The 20,905-nt window shown below is 37.6% G+C and overlaps 1 protein-coding gene across 2 annotated transcripts in view; it reads right to left on the reverse strand.

Moving 5' to 3' along the window:
• Window positions 1–20,905, reverse strand: part of DYNC2LI1 (dynein cytoplasmic 2 light intermediate chain 1) — a 43,255-nt gene that overhangs the window by 15,003 nt on the left and 7,347 nt on the right. For both annotated transcript variants that reach the window (XM_082427838.1, XM_082427837.1), the window contains exons 3-5: window positions 6,978–7,012; window positions 5,565–5,634; window positions 3,334–3,422 (exon numbers count right to left, since the gene is read on the reverse strand). In XM_082427838.1, the coding sequence (XP_082283964.1) occupies window positions 3,334–3,422; window positions 5,565–5,634; window positions 6,978–7,012 (194 nt within the window). The remainder of the gene's footprint in view (window positions 1–3,333; window positions 3,423–5,564; window positions 5,635–6,977; window positions 7,013–20,905) is intronic.

Here is a 20,905-nt window from a genome sequence, read left to right on the forward strand (position 1 = left end):
TTCTCTATTTAAAGGTATACATATGGCCAATAAACATATGAAAAGAGGCCCAATATCACTAATCATTAGAGAAACGCAAATCAAAACCACAATGAGATACCACTTCGCACCCATTAGGATAGCTATGATAAATAAAAGTAAAAATAAATGAAACCCCCCAGAAAATAACGAGTGTTGGTAAGGATATAGAGAAATTGGAACCCTGGTGCATTGCCAGTGGGAATATAAAATAGTACAGCAGACACTGTGGAAAGCAGTATAGTGGTTCCTCAAAAAATTAGAGGATCCTGCAATTCCACTTCTGAGTGTTTTGAAATCAGGGACTCAAACAGATATTTGTACACCAATGTCCATAGCAGCATCACTAACAATTGACAAAGGGTGGAAATGACCTAAATGTCCAAAGGGTGGAAATGACCCAAATGTCCATCAATGGGTTAAGAGATGAACAAAACGTGGTATATACATACAATGAACTATTATTCAGCCTTAAAAAGGAAGGGAATTCTGATACATGCTACAACATGGATGCATCTTAAAGACATTATGCTAAGTGAAATAAGCTAGACTCAAAAGGACAAGTATTGTATGATTTCATTTACATAAGGTACCTAGAGTAGTCAAATCGTAGAGACAGAAACTAGAATGGCGGTTGCCAGGGGTTGGAGAAGGGAGAAATAGGGAGTTATTATTTATTGGGTACAGTTTCAGTTTGGGCAGATGAAATGTTCTCGAGATGGATGGTGGTGATGGCTGCACAACAACGTGAATATACTTAATGCCACTAAACTGTACATTTAAAAATGGCTAAAACTGAATTTTATGTTATGATATTTTACAATAAAAAACAAACAAATATAGGAGTATTTCAGAAAATGGTCATAATAAGTATGTAGAACCATAATCATGGGCCAATATATTTTTGATCAACAGGGCAAACATTCTGCTAGTAGATATAGAAAGGAATTATAATACATGCTAGTTATAATATCGTCAAGTTATTTTGCTTAGTCTGAGCAAATCAGCTGTGTTGTGTAATTAAAGCAGAACAGTAGCTAAATTCTATACTATAGGTCTAAATCCAGAAAGTAGTCTTTTTAGACATTAATTATCAAGATTTTCTATAAAATTTTTGTGCCATTAAATTCTCTAGCCAACTACATCTATGTCATTTTAATAAGCTCAGAACCAGTTTTGCTTAATTGTAACAGAATATATATATATAAGTGAGGAAACTAATTATATTTTCAGAGTTTTAGTATGGTTAATGTTTAAAAAAGAGAGGACTATGGTTGAACTTTTTTTAACTGTGGTAAAATATATATAACATAAAATTTATCATTTTTTCCAAATGAAAATAACTTTTTTTTAAGCAAAGGAGAAATGGATTATTCAACTTTTTTCTAAGATTAAAATTTATGTTTCCAGTGCACTGGAAATATCTGTGTTACTTTTACCTTCATAGCAAATGACAGCTGAAAAAATTTTTTTTAAAAACACGACCTTTTAAAACAGGGAAATGGACCACAAGAAATGCTCTATTACAAATTATCTAAGGTCTGTGGAAATGTTCAGTGCATCTATAATTATTCTATGAACAGGCATCTTAAACAGTATCTAAGAGCACTGGTACGGCTGTTGAGGTCGCTGGGCTTTGTCCAACATAAGGAAATTATATGTCAAATTAATTCCAGCCACAAAACACTCTGAGATTTGCAGCTACATGAGGAGTGAAATGTTTTCCATGAATTCTTCAATCACTCAGCAAGCCACTCTGGACCCAGGCCTATGGCGCCCCTGCCCTCTGTTCATCATAACCCTGACCCCTCTTCTCGCCTAAAGCAGGCTCCAGCTGCCCTGGGGTTCCAGGGAAAGAAGACCAAGAACTCACAAAGTGAGACATTAAAGAAACTGGAAAGATTTAGCTTCCTGCAGAAACCAGAATTTCTACAAGCCCGTGAGGTCTAGAGAAGGAAAGTGAGGTAATATGGCAAGGTGATGTGCAAGTCAGGGCCAGCACTGGAGCCAGCTCACGGCCAGGTAAGAGCTGTTCCCGGCCTCTTCACTCCTGTCAGCCTCATGCCAGGCTGGCTGGCAGCTCTGGATCCTTCAGGTCCCCCCCCCCGCCCCCAGTCCTCGCCATCTCTTCACAACCACACCACCGTGAGCTGCCCGAATTCCCAGGCAGCTTCGATTATTTGTCTCTGTTAAAGGAGGACAAATGAAAACTACACAGCTGTAAAATCCCATGATTCTGAAAAATAATGTCAGGGGAAAACGGTGGTTATAAGTGAAAAAGCAAGATCTAAATCTATATACATACAATATCCCATACCTGTACAAAGTATATTTACGAACACTGAAAACACTGAAAGAAATACCTCAGTATGTTGAGAGTAGTTCTTTTTCATGTGATTGAGGATGCTTTTACTTTCTATGTACCTTTCAGTATTTTTCCAAGTTTTCCATATGAGCATACATTACGTTTGTAATAAGTAAAAGACAGTAAATCATATTTCTTTAAAAGAAAAAAAAAATCACTGGACAAATGAAGCCAACATTACCGGCTAGTTATAGAAAAACAATTATCCTGCTAACAAGAAATAATTCCATACTCTAAAGATCTTAATGGCTGAAATTTAACAAATAATTGTCAAGCTCTTTGTATTTGGTCCAGGCAGCAGCAATGGTTTGTGTTAAACGCTGACAGGAGTAAGATATTTCAGATTTAAAGATTTTGTTTTCCTTGGCTAAGATGACAGTTTTCCACATCTGATTTGGCCACGAGTGGGAGTCATTGTCAGGAAAACACCACCAAAGGGTTTGAGGTTTTCCCCCAGGTTCTGTTTCTTTTAGGTCAGCAAATAGAGACTTTCTTCCTCCTCTGACTCATAGACTTCCCTTGGATGAAGCTTCAATGGTATTAATTCGCATTATATTCAAAGTAGACATAATGTCCAGCTGCAGGAAAAACTCAGGGCTGAATTAGCTCACGCTTGGATGGGTATTAGAAATAATTGTTTTCAAATTTATTTTTGCCAAGTGAATTCATTGCCCAAGTGTTATTTGACGTATTCTGTTTGTTTGCAGGCTTGCAAAATATGTTACTAGTTGGAATGCCAACTATTTCACTTCAGCACAGGCCAGAACCTTGGTTCTTTTAAAATCTCTGACAGCATTACAGTTTAAGCACATAGAAAGGAAGTGAACGTAAGCCTTCAGCAACATAAAATTGTCCCAGCAAATTCTGGTTCACAAAAGCCTACTCATATTCATCCTGTGGCCTCCACTGGATACTTACTAACAACTGTTCCTGGAGCTGGCCACACTTACCGTAAGGTGTCACTTGTGATTGGTATGCTGATTAAGTCCAGTAAAGAGGTTCCTCCACCTAGTTCCCAAAAATGAGCAATATCTTTTGGCTGAAAAAAAAGGGTTTTTTCATATTAATGTTCTTTGATGTTTTTAAATTTTAAATAGTTCTTATATTTCATTAGTACCAGCCAGTAATAATTATGGATACAAGATATTATAGTCCTCAAGACCATTTCTTGGCAATTTTTTGAAAGGAAAGGAAAGGAAATTTTTACCTTTCTCTATTCCATCCCTCAAAATGCATCAAAACCTCTATTCCAAAGAACAACAATGAAACATTAAGAATGTGCATGTGTACTAAATGCCCAAATTCTACCCTACTTAATAGAAGACATTAAACAGTGCCCCAATTCTGTAAATATCACATGTAGCAGACACTCACTCAAATTAGAAATAAAATTAACAAATTGAACACATTTGGAATTGTCTTTTTGAAAACAGTTATAATTTTAGATAGAAATAAAACAGTTGAACAGGAAAACATCCTAATCGAGGGAGGCAGAAGCTCACAAAATAAATCAGACACACAGACAAGACATGAGGAAACGGGAAGAACAGATGGCAGTCCGGGCTGCAGACCGGGATTTCCCGGGCAAGAGTATATAAGCAGCCGGTCTGTGCCTGACTTCCCTGCGGAATGTGACCGGCTGGCACTGGCCATACAAGCGGTAGGTGGGGGAACAAGGAGAGACTCAACAACTGCTTCCCTTTTTAGAGGACTCCAACACTAGGGGATTGAAAGGGCTGGGCAGCCAAGTAGCTTGGAAATAAGACCATCTATTCCATAACAGCTCTCCTAGACCACCGGCTAGCTGATGGCATCTCTGCCTCTGGCCAGATACTGAGGAACCTTCAGGACACCAAGATTGTGTGAGGAGCTGATAAAGCTCTTCCATTTGGAACTTTTAGGAGACATTAAATCTGAGAAAGATGTGAGGCTTCTAGAATGAATATGGAAAAGCCCAACTTGATAGCACAAAGTTTAGCAGAAACAAATAGGTGAAAAAGAATCACATGAGTTTTTATGTGTCTAATACCATGAACTTGGAAGAGGCAGGTGGTCATTAAAGCAGTTTTAGATGAATATATATATATTTTGCATTTTTGACAAGTTATCTCAACCATTAAAATTGTTTTGCGGTTGCTATTTGAATCATTAATGTTTGTGGGGGAAATAAGTTTGCATTGGATAATCTCCCTTGATTCACAACGGGATGAAGAAAAGTTTTTAGAGCTCTTCTCAAAAGTTAAGCTTATGAAAAGTTGTCTCAGAGTTTCCCACGAAAAGGATAATTCCATTTCTAGGCTTATCACTCATGCAAAAATTCATGTGAGTCACAAAAATAAAGTCCTCCCCCATCTTAATATATTACTTTTTTTCTTTTCCCTTTTTAATTTCACTGTTTTAATAACCAGCTTGGCATTGGTGAATCCAGGAAGCAGCAACAGCCAATTTTAACTGTTTATACATTGTCTAATGATCAAACACTCGGACTGGATCAATCTATAAAAATTTGCCTGTGTTATGGGCGATACGGGACCTTCTACTGTATTCTAGATTGTTCTTCCGTACATCTAATTTTATTTAAAAAACGACCTCTTTTCATATGAGAACTCCAAAAGAGAATTCCATTTAGGAATTTTTACTCCTCTAACATACACTATAAGTTCTCCCTGTACCCTGAACAATTTCTAATTTTCCTCTGTAGATACACTAACACAAGTGAAAACAGGATTGTAGCCAATTAGGGCCTGTGGTCTCAAACAGCATTACCAACTTCAAGATGTATTTGTAAAAATGCTAATAATCTGGATTTTGACCAGTATTTTTTCATAAATATTCCACAGGTCAAATTCATATTTTTAGCAGATTTTTTGGAGACAGAAGATAACTCACGATGTTATCCTCATTTAAAAGAAGAAAATATGCCAAAAAACTGTACAATAAAGTTACAAAGGAATCCGATTCAAGCATTTTAAGACATAACAAATGAGAAGGCCAAAATATTTCCCCTCAGTTCGGTTGGCTTCATATGTGCTGAGTTGCATTTGAGTTAAAAAGTACATAGCTATGAAGTGTACAGCTGGATATGTGCATCGGTTGTAGGTAAGATGGAAAATATAAAACAATGTCAGCATCCTCACTTCTCCATGTATGTGTAGCGCAGCATCACCAAAAAGACACTCACTATGTTATGTCCTTTTGCTCTCCTTCCATACGTATATTCCAAGGCTAAGGTTGGTTTTGGTGGCTCATCCCTGCACAATAAAAGACAGGTAGTATTACCATCATGGGTGGAATTATTTTCTTATGCTATCATCTTACCTGATTTATTTTTGCTTCCTCTTAAAAACTTTGATTAGTAGAGAAGTTACACCTTGTATAACACATTGAGATAAAAATGATTAAGAATTTATATAAAAATTAAATAAGCCTTCAAAATACCATCTTTAGTAGCAACTGCAGAGAATAATGGCACCTGCATGTAGTGGCAGCGCCTAGCAACACTGTTGGGGGAGTGGAGAAGGAGCTGGCAGTGTTGGTGGCCGTGTTAGGGCACAAGCTCTCTGCATCCAGGCCACGTGGGAAGCACTGACAGCAGGTTTGTGCTCAGCCTTGATGTGGGGAGTTGGGAACCTAATGACTATCAATTTAACGGTGACATCAATGAAAGATTTTTATACAGTTCTCAATCTGAAATCACGGTTCAAACGTAGGCATCATTTAGCTAATGAGAGCTACAAACAAACAAGACTTTCCGTATCAACTTCCTGCAACACCTACCAATCATAATCCTAAATCTTAATCTGGTGGCATGCTTCTATGGTATAGAAGATTAGAAAGTATATAAAACAAATGGTAACATGCACAGTTTAAAGACCAATAATGTGCTTCAAAAGTAAACCCATGAGAGGGCTTCCCTGGTGGTGCGGTGGTTAAGAATCCGCCTGCCAATGCAGGGGACACAGGTTCGAGCCCTGGTCCGGGAAGATCCCACATGCTGTGGAGCAACTAAGCCCGTGCGCCACAACTACTGAGCCTGCGCTTTAGAGCCCAAGAGCCACAACTACCGAAGCCCATGCGCCTAGAGGCCGTGCTCCACAACAAGAGAAGCCACTGCAATGAGAAGCCTGAGCACCGCAACGAAGAGCAACCCCGCTCGCAACTAGAGAAAGCCCATGTGCAGCAATGAAGACCCAACGCAGCCAAAAATAAAAATAAATTAATTTAAAAAAAAAGTATACCCATGAGCAATTCGAAGATTATAATTAATGTTCAGTCATGAACCAGACAGAACTAAAAAGTTTAAATATCAGAGTAGCATAGCCAAAAAAAGCAAATACTATGGTAGGCTGAGTAATTATGTTAATTTCGCCCCCCAAATAAGGAAATCCAATATTAATCCTGTATAATTTCTTTTTGCTTGTTCTTGGTTTTATCTTTAAAGGAGATTGTAAAATCCATAATAAGGATTCACTAAGAATTAAAATATTTTGTTTCGGCCTCAAAATTATTCTCTTTCCATATGTCTTTTAGATTCTAACTTGCCCTACACAACAAGAATAAGCAAATGTAGTCTAGAGGTTAACATAACACTTACCTGTCAAGACACCTTAGAATAATAGTAGTCTTCCCCTGGAAATTCAAAAAGAAAGAAATACTGTGTTAATGTCATCCACATGTAAAATTTTATTATTGTTCATAATTGTGGCCCAAAATAGCTTTTAATCACTTGAATGATAAATTACCTGGAAACTAGAAACTAGAAACTTTCAGAATTATTCCTAAGTTTGATGAGTAGAACAAGTTAACTGTCAACTTTCCATCAGAGTGCAACTACACTGCTATTATTATAATTATAAAGTCCCGCAGATGACAAATACCAGCAAATCAAACCTCATTTTAGTGGTCAACTTGGCAGCTGTCTTAAATTTTCTCTCTACTCATCAATGCTAATTACTGGTTAAGCTGATGATTAGTGTCTTCTAAAATGTTTTAATTCCAATTTGTTGAAGTGGAAATAAAAAAAGATAACATACAAATAAAGGACATGTTGAAAGTATGTTCCAAGTAAGCAATCCAGATACCAGGTTAGAGTACTTTTTTGGGTTTGTTTTATTTCTAGGAGATGTATTTATTCTAAATTTCTTTTTAGGAGTCAGGATATATAGGATGGCATATAGGATATCCCATCTCTGCCACTAATCATGAAACGTAACTTCACATCTTAACCAGGGACTGGCTCAGTGGTTTAAATCATTGTGTTTGTTTTCTTAATAGTAAAACTATTTTTTTTAAACAAACAATCTCTTACAAGAAAATAGACAAAAGCGGAGCAGAGGGGAAAGCTCTACAGAAGGAAACCTTTAGGATCCAAAGAAAGCAGTTTGGAAAACTCTGGACTACCAAAAACACAGATTATTTTACTATACATGTGTTTTTTTAAGCCAAGAAACCTATAATATTTACCAGAAAAAAAAAAAAGATAATCATAAATAAATGACTCCAGATTATATTTGGGCTATGATCAAATTGAAGGACTCTTTTTTGGTAATGAGATATATAAATAATTGGAATAGTACTAAAAATATATATTATTGAAGGATATTTATTGGTAGGTGTTATATCAGAGTGAAAAACTAGAAACAATCTACACGTCCCCAATAGGGGATTGATTGGCTAAATTAATTACGGCAATCCGTATAATGTAATAACATGCAGCTAACAGGAATGATGACGTAGGAATATACATACTGACATGGTAAGACATGCATAATAGATTATGCATGACCCTGTTTTCAGTTAAAAAGCTTCTTTTCCTACTTCCTTGAGATGCACATACATATATAATATGCATAGATACAGAGAGAGAGAAAAAAATACACAAATCCAGAGAGACATCACATGTTAATAGTGAATGTTTCCAGATGATAACTTTGTAGGTGATTAATTTTTTTAAGAAAATAAAGATTTTCTAATTATCGTGTACCAAATGTGTACATGTAGAATATTTTTAAAGTTTTAAATAAATGAGGACAATACCTAAAAATTAATGTATTCTATGTACAAGAAAGTATACAATTACTGTATTTTAGAATTGGAAGGAATCTTAGATAATATCTAGCCAATTTTCTCAAGTTCTCATGATCCCATAGTGTTAATTTAAATTATTTTTATTATAATTTCATTTAAATGTATAAGCCTACTTGGTGGAATTCCAAATAAACTCAACTCTGGGCACTGAAGTCAACTTTTAGATTACCATTAAAATAATGATCCAAATTTAAAAAATTCACTAGTAAACTGTTGCACTCTGAGAATGCATCCACAGACCCCCGGGTTTCCTAGTCCAAGAAGCACTGACACAGTACAAGTTCATTTAGAGACTATCAAAATGAATCCCATCTTCTCTTCTATTACTTCAATCACAGCAGTAGAGTAAACAGTTACTCTACTTCTCTTCTCTGGCAAGGATCTTAGAGGCTTGTATCAGTCTGCCCTCATGGGTGTCATCTCTTCTGGCTTACAGTCTCCCTCTCCCTCTCAGCTACTGTCATTAGTCTTGTTAACTTCACACCCACATGGGCATGGGCAACCCACCTAAGACCCCGACCTCTCAGTCCCCTTTGCCTCCTCAGGAGACTTTTTCCTTCACTCTACTTCTGCTACATGTCACTTTCAAGGTTCTATTTTGAACCATTTCACTACTGGAAATTGTACCACTTCCAAAATCGCACAAACAACACATTCTCTAACCACTTTTTTAGGAATCCCCACAGTAATAACTCTTTAGCTTTAGTGAGAGGCCTCCAAAGTCCATCCATCCTTCTGGGACACAGCTGGAAACAGAGGGTTGCTCAGGCTACCTGGGCACTGACGCTGCCCGGTAAAGATGTAGCTTTACTGATGCAGAAGTTAGTTCCTGAAAGCTTCACGTCTGTTAACATGTAGAAGCATGAAGCACAGAAATAAAATAGTATTATATATACTATATATATATATAATATCATAAAATAGACAGTCCCACTTATGATTTTTTGACTTTATGATGATGTGAAATTGATATACACTGAGTAGAAACTACACTTTGAATTTTAAATTTTGACCTTTTCCCAGGCTAATGATATGCACTAATATACTCTCTCATGACGGTGGGCTGCAGCTCCCAGTCAGCCCCTCGATCACGAGGGTAAACAACCAATACACTTACAACCATTCTGTATGCACACAACCATTCTGTTTTTCACTTTCAATACAGTATTCAATAAGTTACATGAGATATTCAATACCTTATTATAAAATAGGCTTTGTGTTAGATAACTTTGCTCAACTGTAAGCTAATATAAGTGTTTTGAGCACATTTAAGGTAGGCTAGGCTAAGCTATGATGTAGGTTAGGTTAGATGTATTAAATGCATTTTCGACTGACAATATTTTCAACTTATGATAGGCTTACTGGGATGTAACCGCATTGTAAGTTGAGGAAGGTCTGTAATATAAACCCCAAATAAGATGAATTTCAGCATCTGCAAGCCTCAACCTTTTTTAGACAGTGTCACCAGCAGTTCTACGGCTCTGGCAGAAACTCTGTGGGCCAAGCAAAGCTGCATGAAGATATGATGCATCTGTTCCTCTCTGTATGGCCACTTCCAAAACCTTTTTTATCCTTGGCTAACAAGGGAAACTTACAGTCAGTGGGGAGGGGTCTCTTGCTACTAAAGTGTTCCAATGGATATGCTGTCCTTTTCACAACAATAAACAGCCCTTTGACAAACATCATTGGCACAATTCAATTATTCCTTAAATGAGATTCCTAAAAGTGAACTAACTGAATCCAAAATATGAATATTATTTAAGATACTGACTTACTGACTTAGATGCTGACTTAGATATTTAAATGGATCCTGGCTTTTACACTCAACTGAGGTAGAAGACCTTAATATTTTCAAATTATGAAATAAAAAAGTTAAAATATTTTTAATTATATTTACTATTATTATTTTTCCTAGATCAATGTAAGTTCTTTTTAACTCACACTAAATATGGTATTAGCTAAGTATAAAATTAGTTCATTAACTTCAAGCTCAATGGTTCCATGAGCTCAAATTCCATGAATTTGCACAAAATGTCTAAATATTATTTTCAAAATGTAATTATTCTAATATTAGGTGATAAAAAATAAAATAATTTATTTCATACATAAAATTCTTTCATCTGGGTATTTTTCAATCATGTCTCAGTGAGAATGTTAATACTGCAGTCAACATTATTTCTTAATTAACTGCCCCCTTATGGTACACAACACTTAAAAGTCCTCAAATGATTATTCTATGTGAAATTAGCTCTCTGTTGATCTAAAGGGTATGCTATACCTGTGCACATATCAACCCATGCATTTTGGCTGACTTCTGTTAATCTGTGCGGAGATAAATGGCATTACTAGGATCAGAAATGACAAACAGACTGTGTCTCAACCACCAACACTTTCCTAGAATGCTGTGGATCAGATGTCATCTTCAGGCTCAGCAGAAAAAGGCACCACGATTGATGTGTGCGGAAGATGTGTGCTGAGTATTTGCTATTCCTTAAGGGACCCTGGAAAGCATCTTCTGACAACCAGATCTTAGACTATGGAAAACTGGAAAAGTAAAAATGTAGAGGTCTAGATAGCTTCCTTCCCGCTTTTCTACCACCTAGAGTTTCAGGTTTAGGGTGAGAAAGTAAGCTCTGGGAAGTAAAAGACAAGTCAATGACAAAGTTTTCTGGGCCACACTCTAGGAATACTAGAATGATTAACCCTTTTAAAAATTTTTTTCTGCAAGCTTTATTTTTTTCCTTTTCCATTATGGTTTATTACAGGATATTGAATATAGTTCCTCAGCTATACAGTAAAACCTTGTTGTTTATCCATTCTATATTTAATAGTTTACACAGAATGATTATCCCTTGAAAAGAGAGGAAACATATGTCAAGAGGATCAGAAGACCATGCCTAGAAACCTGACAATCAAATGAGAGCAGAGAAAACAAGAGAGAAAGGTCTGGATAAATTGAGATGTCATTAGGTATGATATTAAGAAAAATTTTTAAAGAGAATAATGGAAGAGGGTCCATGTAATTCATATGACAAAACTGCTGAGACAAGGCCTTAGAATAATATAGTAAAGGCACAGATGCAAAACTACAAGTAATAAGTTCAGTATTATCACAGGAAAACAAAATGACCTCATATATATTACCAAAACCTGTGGCATGAGTGAGTGCAATATCAATGTGAAGAATAAAAAGAGACAGAAGAGGAGGAAAAACGCAGCACACTTTGTGTATCTGTATGGAAACTTACAAACATGCAGGTGGTGGCAGCATAAACAAATGCATTTGGATGAAAATAAATAAACAGGGACTTCCCTGGTGGCACAGTGGTTGAGAGTCTGCCTGCCAATACAGGGGACACAGGTTTAAGCCCTGGTCTGTGAGGATCCCACATGCTGTGGAGCAACTAAGCCCGTGTGCCACAACTACTGAGCCTGTGCTCTAGAGCCCGCGAGCCACAACTACTGAACCCACGTGCCACAACTACTGAAGCCCACGCACCTAGAACCTGTGCTCTGCAACAAGGGAGTCTGCTGCGATGAGAGGCCCACACACTGTGGCGGTGAGTAGCCCCCACTTGCTGCAGCTGGATGAAGCCTATGTGCAGCAACGAAGACCCAACACAGCCAAAAATAAATAAATAAATAAATTTTTAAAAAAAGAAAATAAATGAACAGAACACATGTAATCTCATGGAAGTATACTAGAGACTGTAGCCTGACCATATGAAATGAATAATACATAGGCTATCTCATGACACACATCACAAGAGGAATACAGGTAAAGTATAATAGTGTACGGGATAACAACTATTCAAGACAGTGCCTAAGTCAGTCTGAATTGAGTTTTCTGTCACTCCCAAAGGAAATAATCCAGACTCACACAGAAACTAGGGTCAAAGAGAGGTTAAGTGATTCGTTCCAACCTAGAATTCTATACCTAGATAAACTTTCAATCCAGAGTGAGGGTAAAATAAAGACATTTTAGATATGCAAGTTCTCAAAAATTTTACTACCCATGTATACTTTCCCAGGAAACTACAAAAGAATGTGCTCCACAAAGATAAGTGAGTAAACCAAGAAAACGGAAGACACAGGATCCAGGAAACTGAAGCTCCAACACAAGAAAGATGCAAAGGGAGTCCCCATGATGTTGGGGAGGGACAGTAGCTATGCAGCTGCCCCCAAGAATAACCAGTACAGACTACACAGAAGGTTCAAAGATGGGAGGACTCTGGCTGGAGAGGGGTACTTTCAGATGATTTGATACAATTGACCACATGAAAATATGCATTGACCATCTGTTGGGAATTGTGGAAAAAATTAGCAATAGGTACATGGGGAGCCAGCTTCAAGGATGGTTCCCCAACTGGAAAACCAATTAAATTTCAAGTCCCACCAGTGGAAGGCTGCACCAGGACACTGAGATATACTGATAGTTCCCTCTTCCCCTGAGACCTCACCCTGGAAGTGACTTTTTATCTTCTTTTGGTCCAACAGTGAGAGGCGGAGACAAGATGGCAGAGAAGAAGGACTTGAGCTCACCTCCTCCCATGAAAACATCAAAATCACAACTAACTGTTGAACAACCATCGACAAAAAAAGACTCAAACCTACCAGAAGAGATATTCTACATCCAAAGACAAGAAGAAGATGGTAGGAGGGGCACTTTCATGATATAATCAAATCCCACACCTGCTGGGTGGGTGACCCACATACTGGAAAATAATTATATCTCAGAGGTTCTCCCACAGGAATGAGAGTTCTGAGACCCACATCAGGCTCCCCAGCCTGGGGGGGATCTGGCTTCAGGAGGAGGAGCCCCAAGAGCATTTGGCTTTGAAGGCCAGTGGGGCTTGAGTGCAGGAGCTCCACAGGACTGGGGGAAACAGAGACTCCACTCTTGGAGGGTGCACACAAGGTTTCACGTACACTGGGATCCAGGGCAAAGCAGTGACTCCATAGGAGCCTGGGCCAGACCTACTGGAAGGTCTTGGAGGATTTCCTGGGGAGGCAGAGGTCAGCTGTGGCTCACTGTGGGGGCAAGAACACTGGTGGCAGAGGCCCCAGTGAATATTCACTGGCGTGAGCTCTCCTGGAGGTCACCATTTGGGCACTGAGACCTGGCCCCACCCAACAGCCTGCAGGCTCCAGTGCTGGGACACATCAGGCCAAACAACCAACAGGGTGGGAACCCAGCACCACCCATCAGCAGACAGGCTACCTAAAGTCATCCTGATCTCACAGCCACCTCTAAACACACCCTTTGACATGGCCCTACCCACCAGAGGGACAAGACCCAGCTCCATTCACCAGTGGGCAGGCACCAGTCCCTCCCACCAGGAAGCCTGCATAAGCCCCTGGACCAACCTCACCCACCTGGGGGCAGACACCAGAAGCGAGAGGAGCTACAATCCTGCAGCCTGAGGAACAGAGACCATAAACACAGAAAGTTAGACAAAATGAGACAGAAGAGAAATACGTTCTAGATGAATGAACAAGATAAAACTCCAGAAAAACAACAAGTGAATTGGAGATAGGCAATCTTCCTGAAAAAGAATTCAGAGTAACGATAGTAAAGATGATCCGAGATCTTGGAAAAAGAATGGAGGCACAGACTGAGAAGATACATGAAATGTTTAACAAAGAGCTAGAAGATTTAAAGAACAGAGATGAACAATACAATAACTGGAATGAAAAATACACTATAAGGAATCAATAGCAGAATAAATGAGGCAGAAGAACGAATAAATGAGATGGAAGACAGATGGGTGGAAATCACTGCTGCAGAACAGAAAAAAGAAAAAAGTATGAAAAGAAAAGAGGACAGTCTAAGAGACCTCTGGGACAACATTAAATGCACCAACATTCACATTATAGGGGTCCTAGAAAGAGAAGAGAGAAAGGGCCTGAAAAGATATTTGAAGAGATAGTAGCAGAAAACTTCCCTAACATGGGAAAGGAAACACTCAAGTCCAGGAAGCACAGAGAGTCCCATACAGGATAAACCCAAGGAGGAACATGCCAAGACACATATTAATCAAACTGACAAAAATCAAAGACAAAGAGAAAATAGTAAAAGCAACAAATAACCTTATGGGGCTTCCCTTGTATGTTATCAGCTGATTTTTCAGCAGAAACTGTGCAGGCCAGAAGGGAGTGGCATGATATATTTAAAGTGATGGAAGGGAAAAACCTACAACCAAGAATACTCTACCCAGCAAGGCTCTTGTTCAGGTTTGATGGAGAAATCAAAAGCTTAGAGATGAGCAATAGCTGCAAGAATTCAGCACCACCAAACCAGCTAAAGGAACCTCCCTAGGCAGAAAAGAGAAGGCCACAACTAGAAACAAGAACATTACTAATGGGAAAGCTCACCAGTAAAGGCAAACATACAGTAAAGGTCAGAAATCATCCACACACAAATATGATATCAAAACCAGCAATTGTGAGAGTACAAATGCAAGATATTGGAAATGCCTTTGAAATTAAGAGCAGCAACTTAAAACAATATTGTTTATATAGAGACTGCTATATGAAAACCTCATGGTAACTGCAAACCAAAAATCTACAATAGATATACACAAAAAAGAAAAAGCAATCCAAACACAACACTAAAGATAGTCATCGAATCACATGAGAAGAGAACAAAAGAGGAAGGGAGGAAAAAAGACCTACAAAAACAAACCCAAAACAATTAAGAAAATGGCAATAAGAACAGACATATCGATAATTACCTTAAATGTAAATGGATTAAATGCTCCAACCAAAAGACATAGACTGGCTGAATAGATAACAAAAATAAGACCTGTATATATGCTGTCTACAAGAGACCCACTTCAGATCTAGTGACACATGCAGACTGAAAGTGAGGGGATGGAAAAAGGTATTCCAGGCAAATGGAAATCAAAAGAAAGCTGGAGTAGTAATACTCATATCAGACAAAATAGACTTTAAAATAAAGATGGTTACAAGAGGCAAAGGACACTACATAATGATCAAGGGATCAATCCAAGAAAAAGAAGGAACTCTACTCAGTACTCTGTGATACCCTATATGAGAAAAGAATCTAAAAAAGAATGAATATATATATATATATATATATATATATATATATATGTATATGTATAACTGAATTAATTTGCTGTACACCTGAAACTAACATAACACTGTAAATCAACTATACTCCAATAAATTTTTTTTAAAAATCCAAGAAGGAGATATAACAATTGTTTATATATATGCACCCTACAAAGGAGTACCTCAATATATAAGACAAATACTATAAAAAGACAAATTGACAGTCACAGTCCCCAATAGTGGGGGACTTTAACATCCCAATTACATCAATGGACAGGTCATCCAGACAGAAAATCAATAAGGAAACATAGGCCTTAAATGATACACTAGATCAGATGGACTTAATTGATATTTACAGAACATTCCATCTGAAAGCAGCAGAATACACATTCTTCTCAAGTGCACATGGAACATTCTCCAGGATAGATCACATGCTGGGCCACAAAGCAAGCCTCAGTAAATTTAAGAAAACTGAAATCATATCAAGCATCTCTCCTGACCACAACATTATGAGCTTAGAAATCGACTACAAGAAAAAAACTGTAAAAAACACAAACACATGGAGGCTAAACAATATGTTACTAAACAACCAATGGATCACTGAAGAAATCAAAGAACAAATAAAAAAATATCTAGAGACAAATGAAAATGAAAACATGATGATCCAAAACCTATGGGAGAGGGCAGACAGCAGAAGCAAGAACTACAATCCTGCAGCCTGTGGAACAAAAACCACATTCACAGAAAAACAGACAAGATGAAAAGGCAGAGGGCTATGTACCAGATGAAGGAACAAGATAAAACCCCAGAAAAACAACTAAATGAAACGGAGATAGGCAATCTTCCAGAAAGAGAATTCGGAATAATGATAGTGAAGATGATTCAGGATCTTGGAAAAAGAATGGAGGCAAAGATCAAGAAGATGCAAGAAATGTTTAACAAAGATCTAGAAGAATTAAAGAACAAACAGAGATGAACAATACAATAACTGAAATGAAAAATACACTAGAAGGAATCAATAGCAGAATAACTGAGGCACAAGAACGGGTAAGTGATCTGGAAGACAGAATGGTGGAATTCACTGCTGCGGAACAGAATAAAGAAAAAAGAATGAAAAGAAATGAAGACAGCCTAAGAGTCCTCTGGGACAACATTAAACACAACAACATTCACGTTATAGGGGTCCCAGAAGGAGAAGAGAGAAAGGACCCGAGAAAATATTTGAAGAGATTAGTGGAAAATTTCCCTAACATGGGAAAGATCAGAGCAGAAATAAACGAAATAGAAACAAAGAAAACAATAGCAAAGATCAATAAAACTAAAAGCTGGTTCTTTGAGAAGATAAACAAAATTGATAAACCATTAGCCAGACTCATCAAGAAAAAGAGGGAGAGGACTCCAATCAATAAAATTAGAAATGAAAAAGGAGAAGTTACAACAGACACAGCAGAAATACAAAGCATCCTAAGAGACTTCTACAAGCAACTCTATGCCAATAAAATGGACAACCTGGAAGAAATGGACAAATTCTTAGAAAAGTATAACCTTCAAAGACTGAACGAGGAAGAAATAGAAAATATGAACAGACCAATCACAAGTAATGAAATTGAAACTGTGATTAAAATTCTTCCAACAAGGGCTTCCCTGGTGGTGCAGTGGTTAAGAATCCACCTGCCAATGCAGGGGACCGGGTTCGAGCCCTGGTCCGGGAGGTTCCCACATGCCATGGAGCAACGAAGCCTGGGTGCCACAACTACTGAGCCTGCGCCTCTGTAGCCCACAAGCAACAACTACTGAAGCTTGCGTGACTACAGCCCGTGCTCCACAACCAGAGAATCCACCGCAATGAGAAGCCAACGCATGGCAATGAAGAGTAGGCCCTGCTCGCCGCAACTAGAGAAAGCACGTGCACAGCAAGGAAGACCCAACACAGCCAAAAATAAATAAATTAAATAAATAAATAAAATTTAAAAATCACATTAAAAAGCTATAAAAAAAATCCTCCAACAAACAGAAGTCCAGGACCAGATGGCTTCACAGGTGAATTCTATCAAACATTTAGAGAAGAGCTAACACCCAGCCTTCTCAAACTCTGTAGAGGAAGGAAAACTCCCAAACTCATTCTATGAGGCCACCATCACCCTGATACCAAAACCAGACAAAGATACTACAAAAAAAGAAAATTACAGACCAATATCACTGATGAATATAGATGCAAAGATCCTCAACAAAATACTAGCAAACAGCATCCAACAACACATTAAAAGGATCATACACCATGATCATGAAAGTAGGATTTATCCCAGGGATGCAATGATTTTTCAATACCCACAAATCGGTCAGTGTGATACACCACATTAACAAATTGAAGAATAAAAACCATATGATCATCTTAATAGATGCAGAAAAAGCTTTTGATAAAAATCAACACCCATTTATGATAAAAACTCTCCAGAAAGTGGGCATAGAGGGAACCTACCTCAACATAATAAAGGTCATACATGACAAATCCACAGATTACATAGTACTCAACTGTGAAAAGCTGAAAGCATTTCCTCTAAGATCAGGAACTAGACAAGGATGTCCACTCTCACCACTTTTATTCAACATAGTTCTGGAAGTCCTAGCCATGACAATCAGAGAAGAAAAAGAAATAAAAGGAATCCAAACTGCAAAAGAAGAAGTAAAACCGTTTGCAGATGACAACTGCAAAAAACCGTTTGCAGATGACAACTGCAAAAAAACTGTTTGCAGATGACAACTGCAAAAAAACTGTTTACAGATGACATGATACTACACATAGAAAATCCTAAAGATGCTACCAGAAAACTACTAGAGCTCATCAATGAATTCAGTAAAGTTGCAGAATACAAAATTAATACACAGAAATCTGTTTCATTTCTATACACTAACAACGAAAGATCAGAAAGAGAAATTAAAGAAACAATCCCATTTACCATCACATCAAGAAGAATAAAATACTTAGGAATAAACCTACCTAAGAAGGCAAAAGACTTGTACTCTGAAAAGTGTAAGATGCTGATGAAAGAAATTGAAGATGACACAAACAGATGGAGAGGTTATACCATGTTCTTGGACTGGAAGAATCAATACTGTCAAAATGACTTTACTACCCAAGGCAATCTACAAACTCAATATAATCCCTATCAAATTACCAATGGCATTTTTCACAGAACTAGAACAAAAAAAATTAAAATTTGTATGGAAACACAAAAGACCCCGAATAGCCAAAGCAATCCTGAGAAAGAAAAAAAGAGCCGGAGGAATAAGGCTCCTACAGAAATATAGATCAATGGAACAGGACAGAAAGCCCAGAAACAAACCCATGCACCTATGGTCAATTAATCTACAACAAAGGAGGCAAGAACATACAATGAAGAAAAGACAGTCTCTTCAGTAAGTGGTGCTGGGAAAACTGGACAGCTATACATGAAAGAATGAAATTAGAACATTCTCTAACACCACACACAAAAATAAACTAAAAATGGATTAAAGACCTAAATGTAAGGCCAGATACTATAAAACTCTTAGAGGGAAACATAGGCAAAACACTTCTAGATCCACCTCCTAGAGTAATGAAAATTACTCTAACTAAGTAAACTTAAAAGCTTTTGCACAGCAAAGTAAACTGTAAACAAAATGAAAAGGCAACTCTCAGAATGGGAGAAAATATTTGCAAATGATGTGAATGACAAGGAATGAATCTCCAAAATATACAAATAGCTCAATATCAAAAAAAACCAAACAAACCCAATCAAAAAATGGGCAGAAGACCTAAATAGATATTTCACCAAAGAAGACATACAGATGGCCAAAAGCACATAAAAAGATGCTCAACATCACTAATTATTAGAGAAATACAAACCAAAACTACAATGAGGTATCACCTCACTCTGGTCAGAATGGCCATCATCAAAAAGTCTACAAACAATAAGTGCTGGAAAGGGTGTGGAGAAAAGGGAACCCTCCTACACCTTTGGTGGGAATATAAATTGGTACAACCACTATGGAGAACAGTATGGAGGTTCCTTAACAAACTAAAATAGAGCTACCATACAATCTAGCAATCCCACTCCTGGGCATATATCTGGAGAAAACCATAATTTGAAAAGATACATGCAACCTGATGTTCACGCAGCACTATTTATGATGTTCATGCCAAGACATGGAAGCAACCTAAATGTCCATTGACAGAGGAATGGATAAAGAAGATGTGGTACATATATACAATGAACTATTACTCAGCCATAAAAAAGAATGAAATAATGCCATTTGCAGCAACATGGATGGACTTGGAGATTATTATACTAAGTGAAGTAAGTCAGACAAAGACAAATATCATATGCTATCACTTATATGTGGAATCTAAAAAAAATGATACAAATGAACTTATTTACAAAACAGAAACAGACTCACAGTTTTCAAAAACAAACTTATTGTTACCAAAGGGGAAAGATGGCAGGAGGGATAAATTAGGAGTTTGGGATTAACATAAACACACTACTATATTTAAAATAATCAACAAGGACCTACTGTATAGCACAGGTACCTCTACTCAATATTCTGTAATAACCTATGTGGGAAAAGAATCTGAAAAAGAATGGATGTATATATATGTATAACTGAATCACTTTGCTGTACACCTGAAACTAACACAACATTGTAAATCAACTATACTCCAATATAAAATAAAAATTTTTTAAAAAGGGATGGTCCCAAATGAGCCCCACCTCCTGGTATTCACACCCATCTGTAGTCCCTCACACACTGCACTGCTCTTTTTGACCAACAGCATATAGCAGAAGTGATGGCATGTCGCTTCCAAAATTAGGTTATAAAAGACTGTAGCCTCTGTCTCAGGTAACCTCTCACTTTTGATCTCTCACTCTGGAGGAAGCAAGCTGCCATACTGTATGCAGCCTTGGTGAGAGGTCCACATGGCAAAGAACTAAAGCCTCTGGCCAAGAGCCAGCACGGAACTGATGCCTCTTGCCAGCAACCATGTTGAGGAGCCTGGAAACTGATTCTCCAGTTCAGTCGAGCCGAGAAATAACTTTAGTCCCAGATGACATCTTGACTACAACTTTATGAAAATTCTTAAGCCAGAACCACCAAACTAAGTTGCTCTCAGAGTCCAGACCCTCAGAAACTGGGTGAGATAATGTTTGTTGTTTTAAAAGCTTTTGAGATAAGTTTTGAGGTAATTTATTATGTAGCAATAGATAACTAATGCATATAAAAACAAAGGTACATATAAAAACTAGGCAAATAAAAAACAAAGAAGTTTTAAACTTCAGGAAAAAGTTACTTGAGAAAGGAAACATAATCACAGTTCTG

This window comes from Balaenoptera physalus, assembly GCF_965194825.1.
Source record: "Balaenoptera physalus genome assembly, chromosome: 15".
NCBI classification, from domain to species: Eukaryota; Metazoa; Chordata; class Mammalia; order Artiodactyla; family Balaenopteridae; genus Balaenoptera; species Balaenoptera physalus.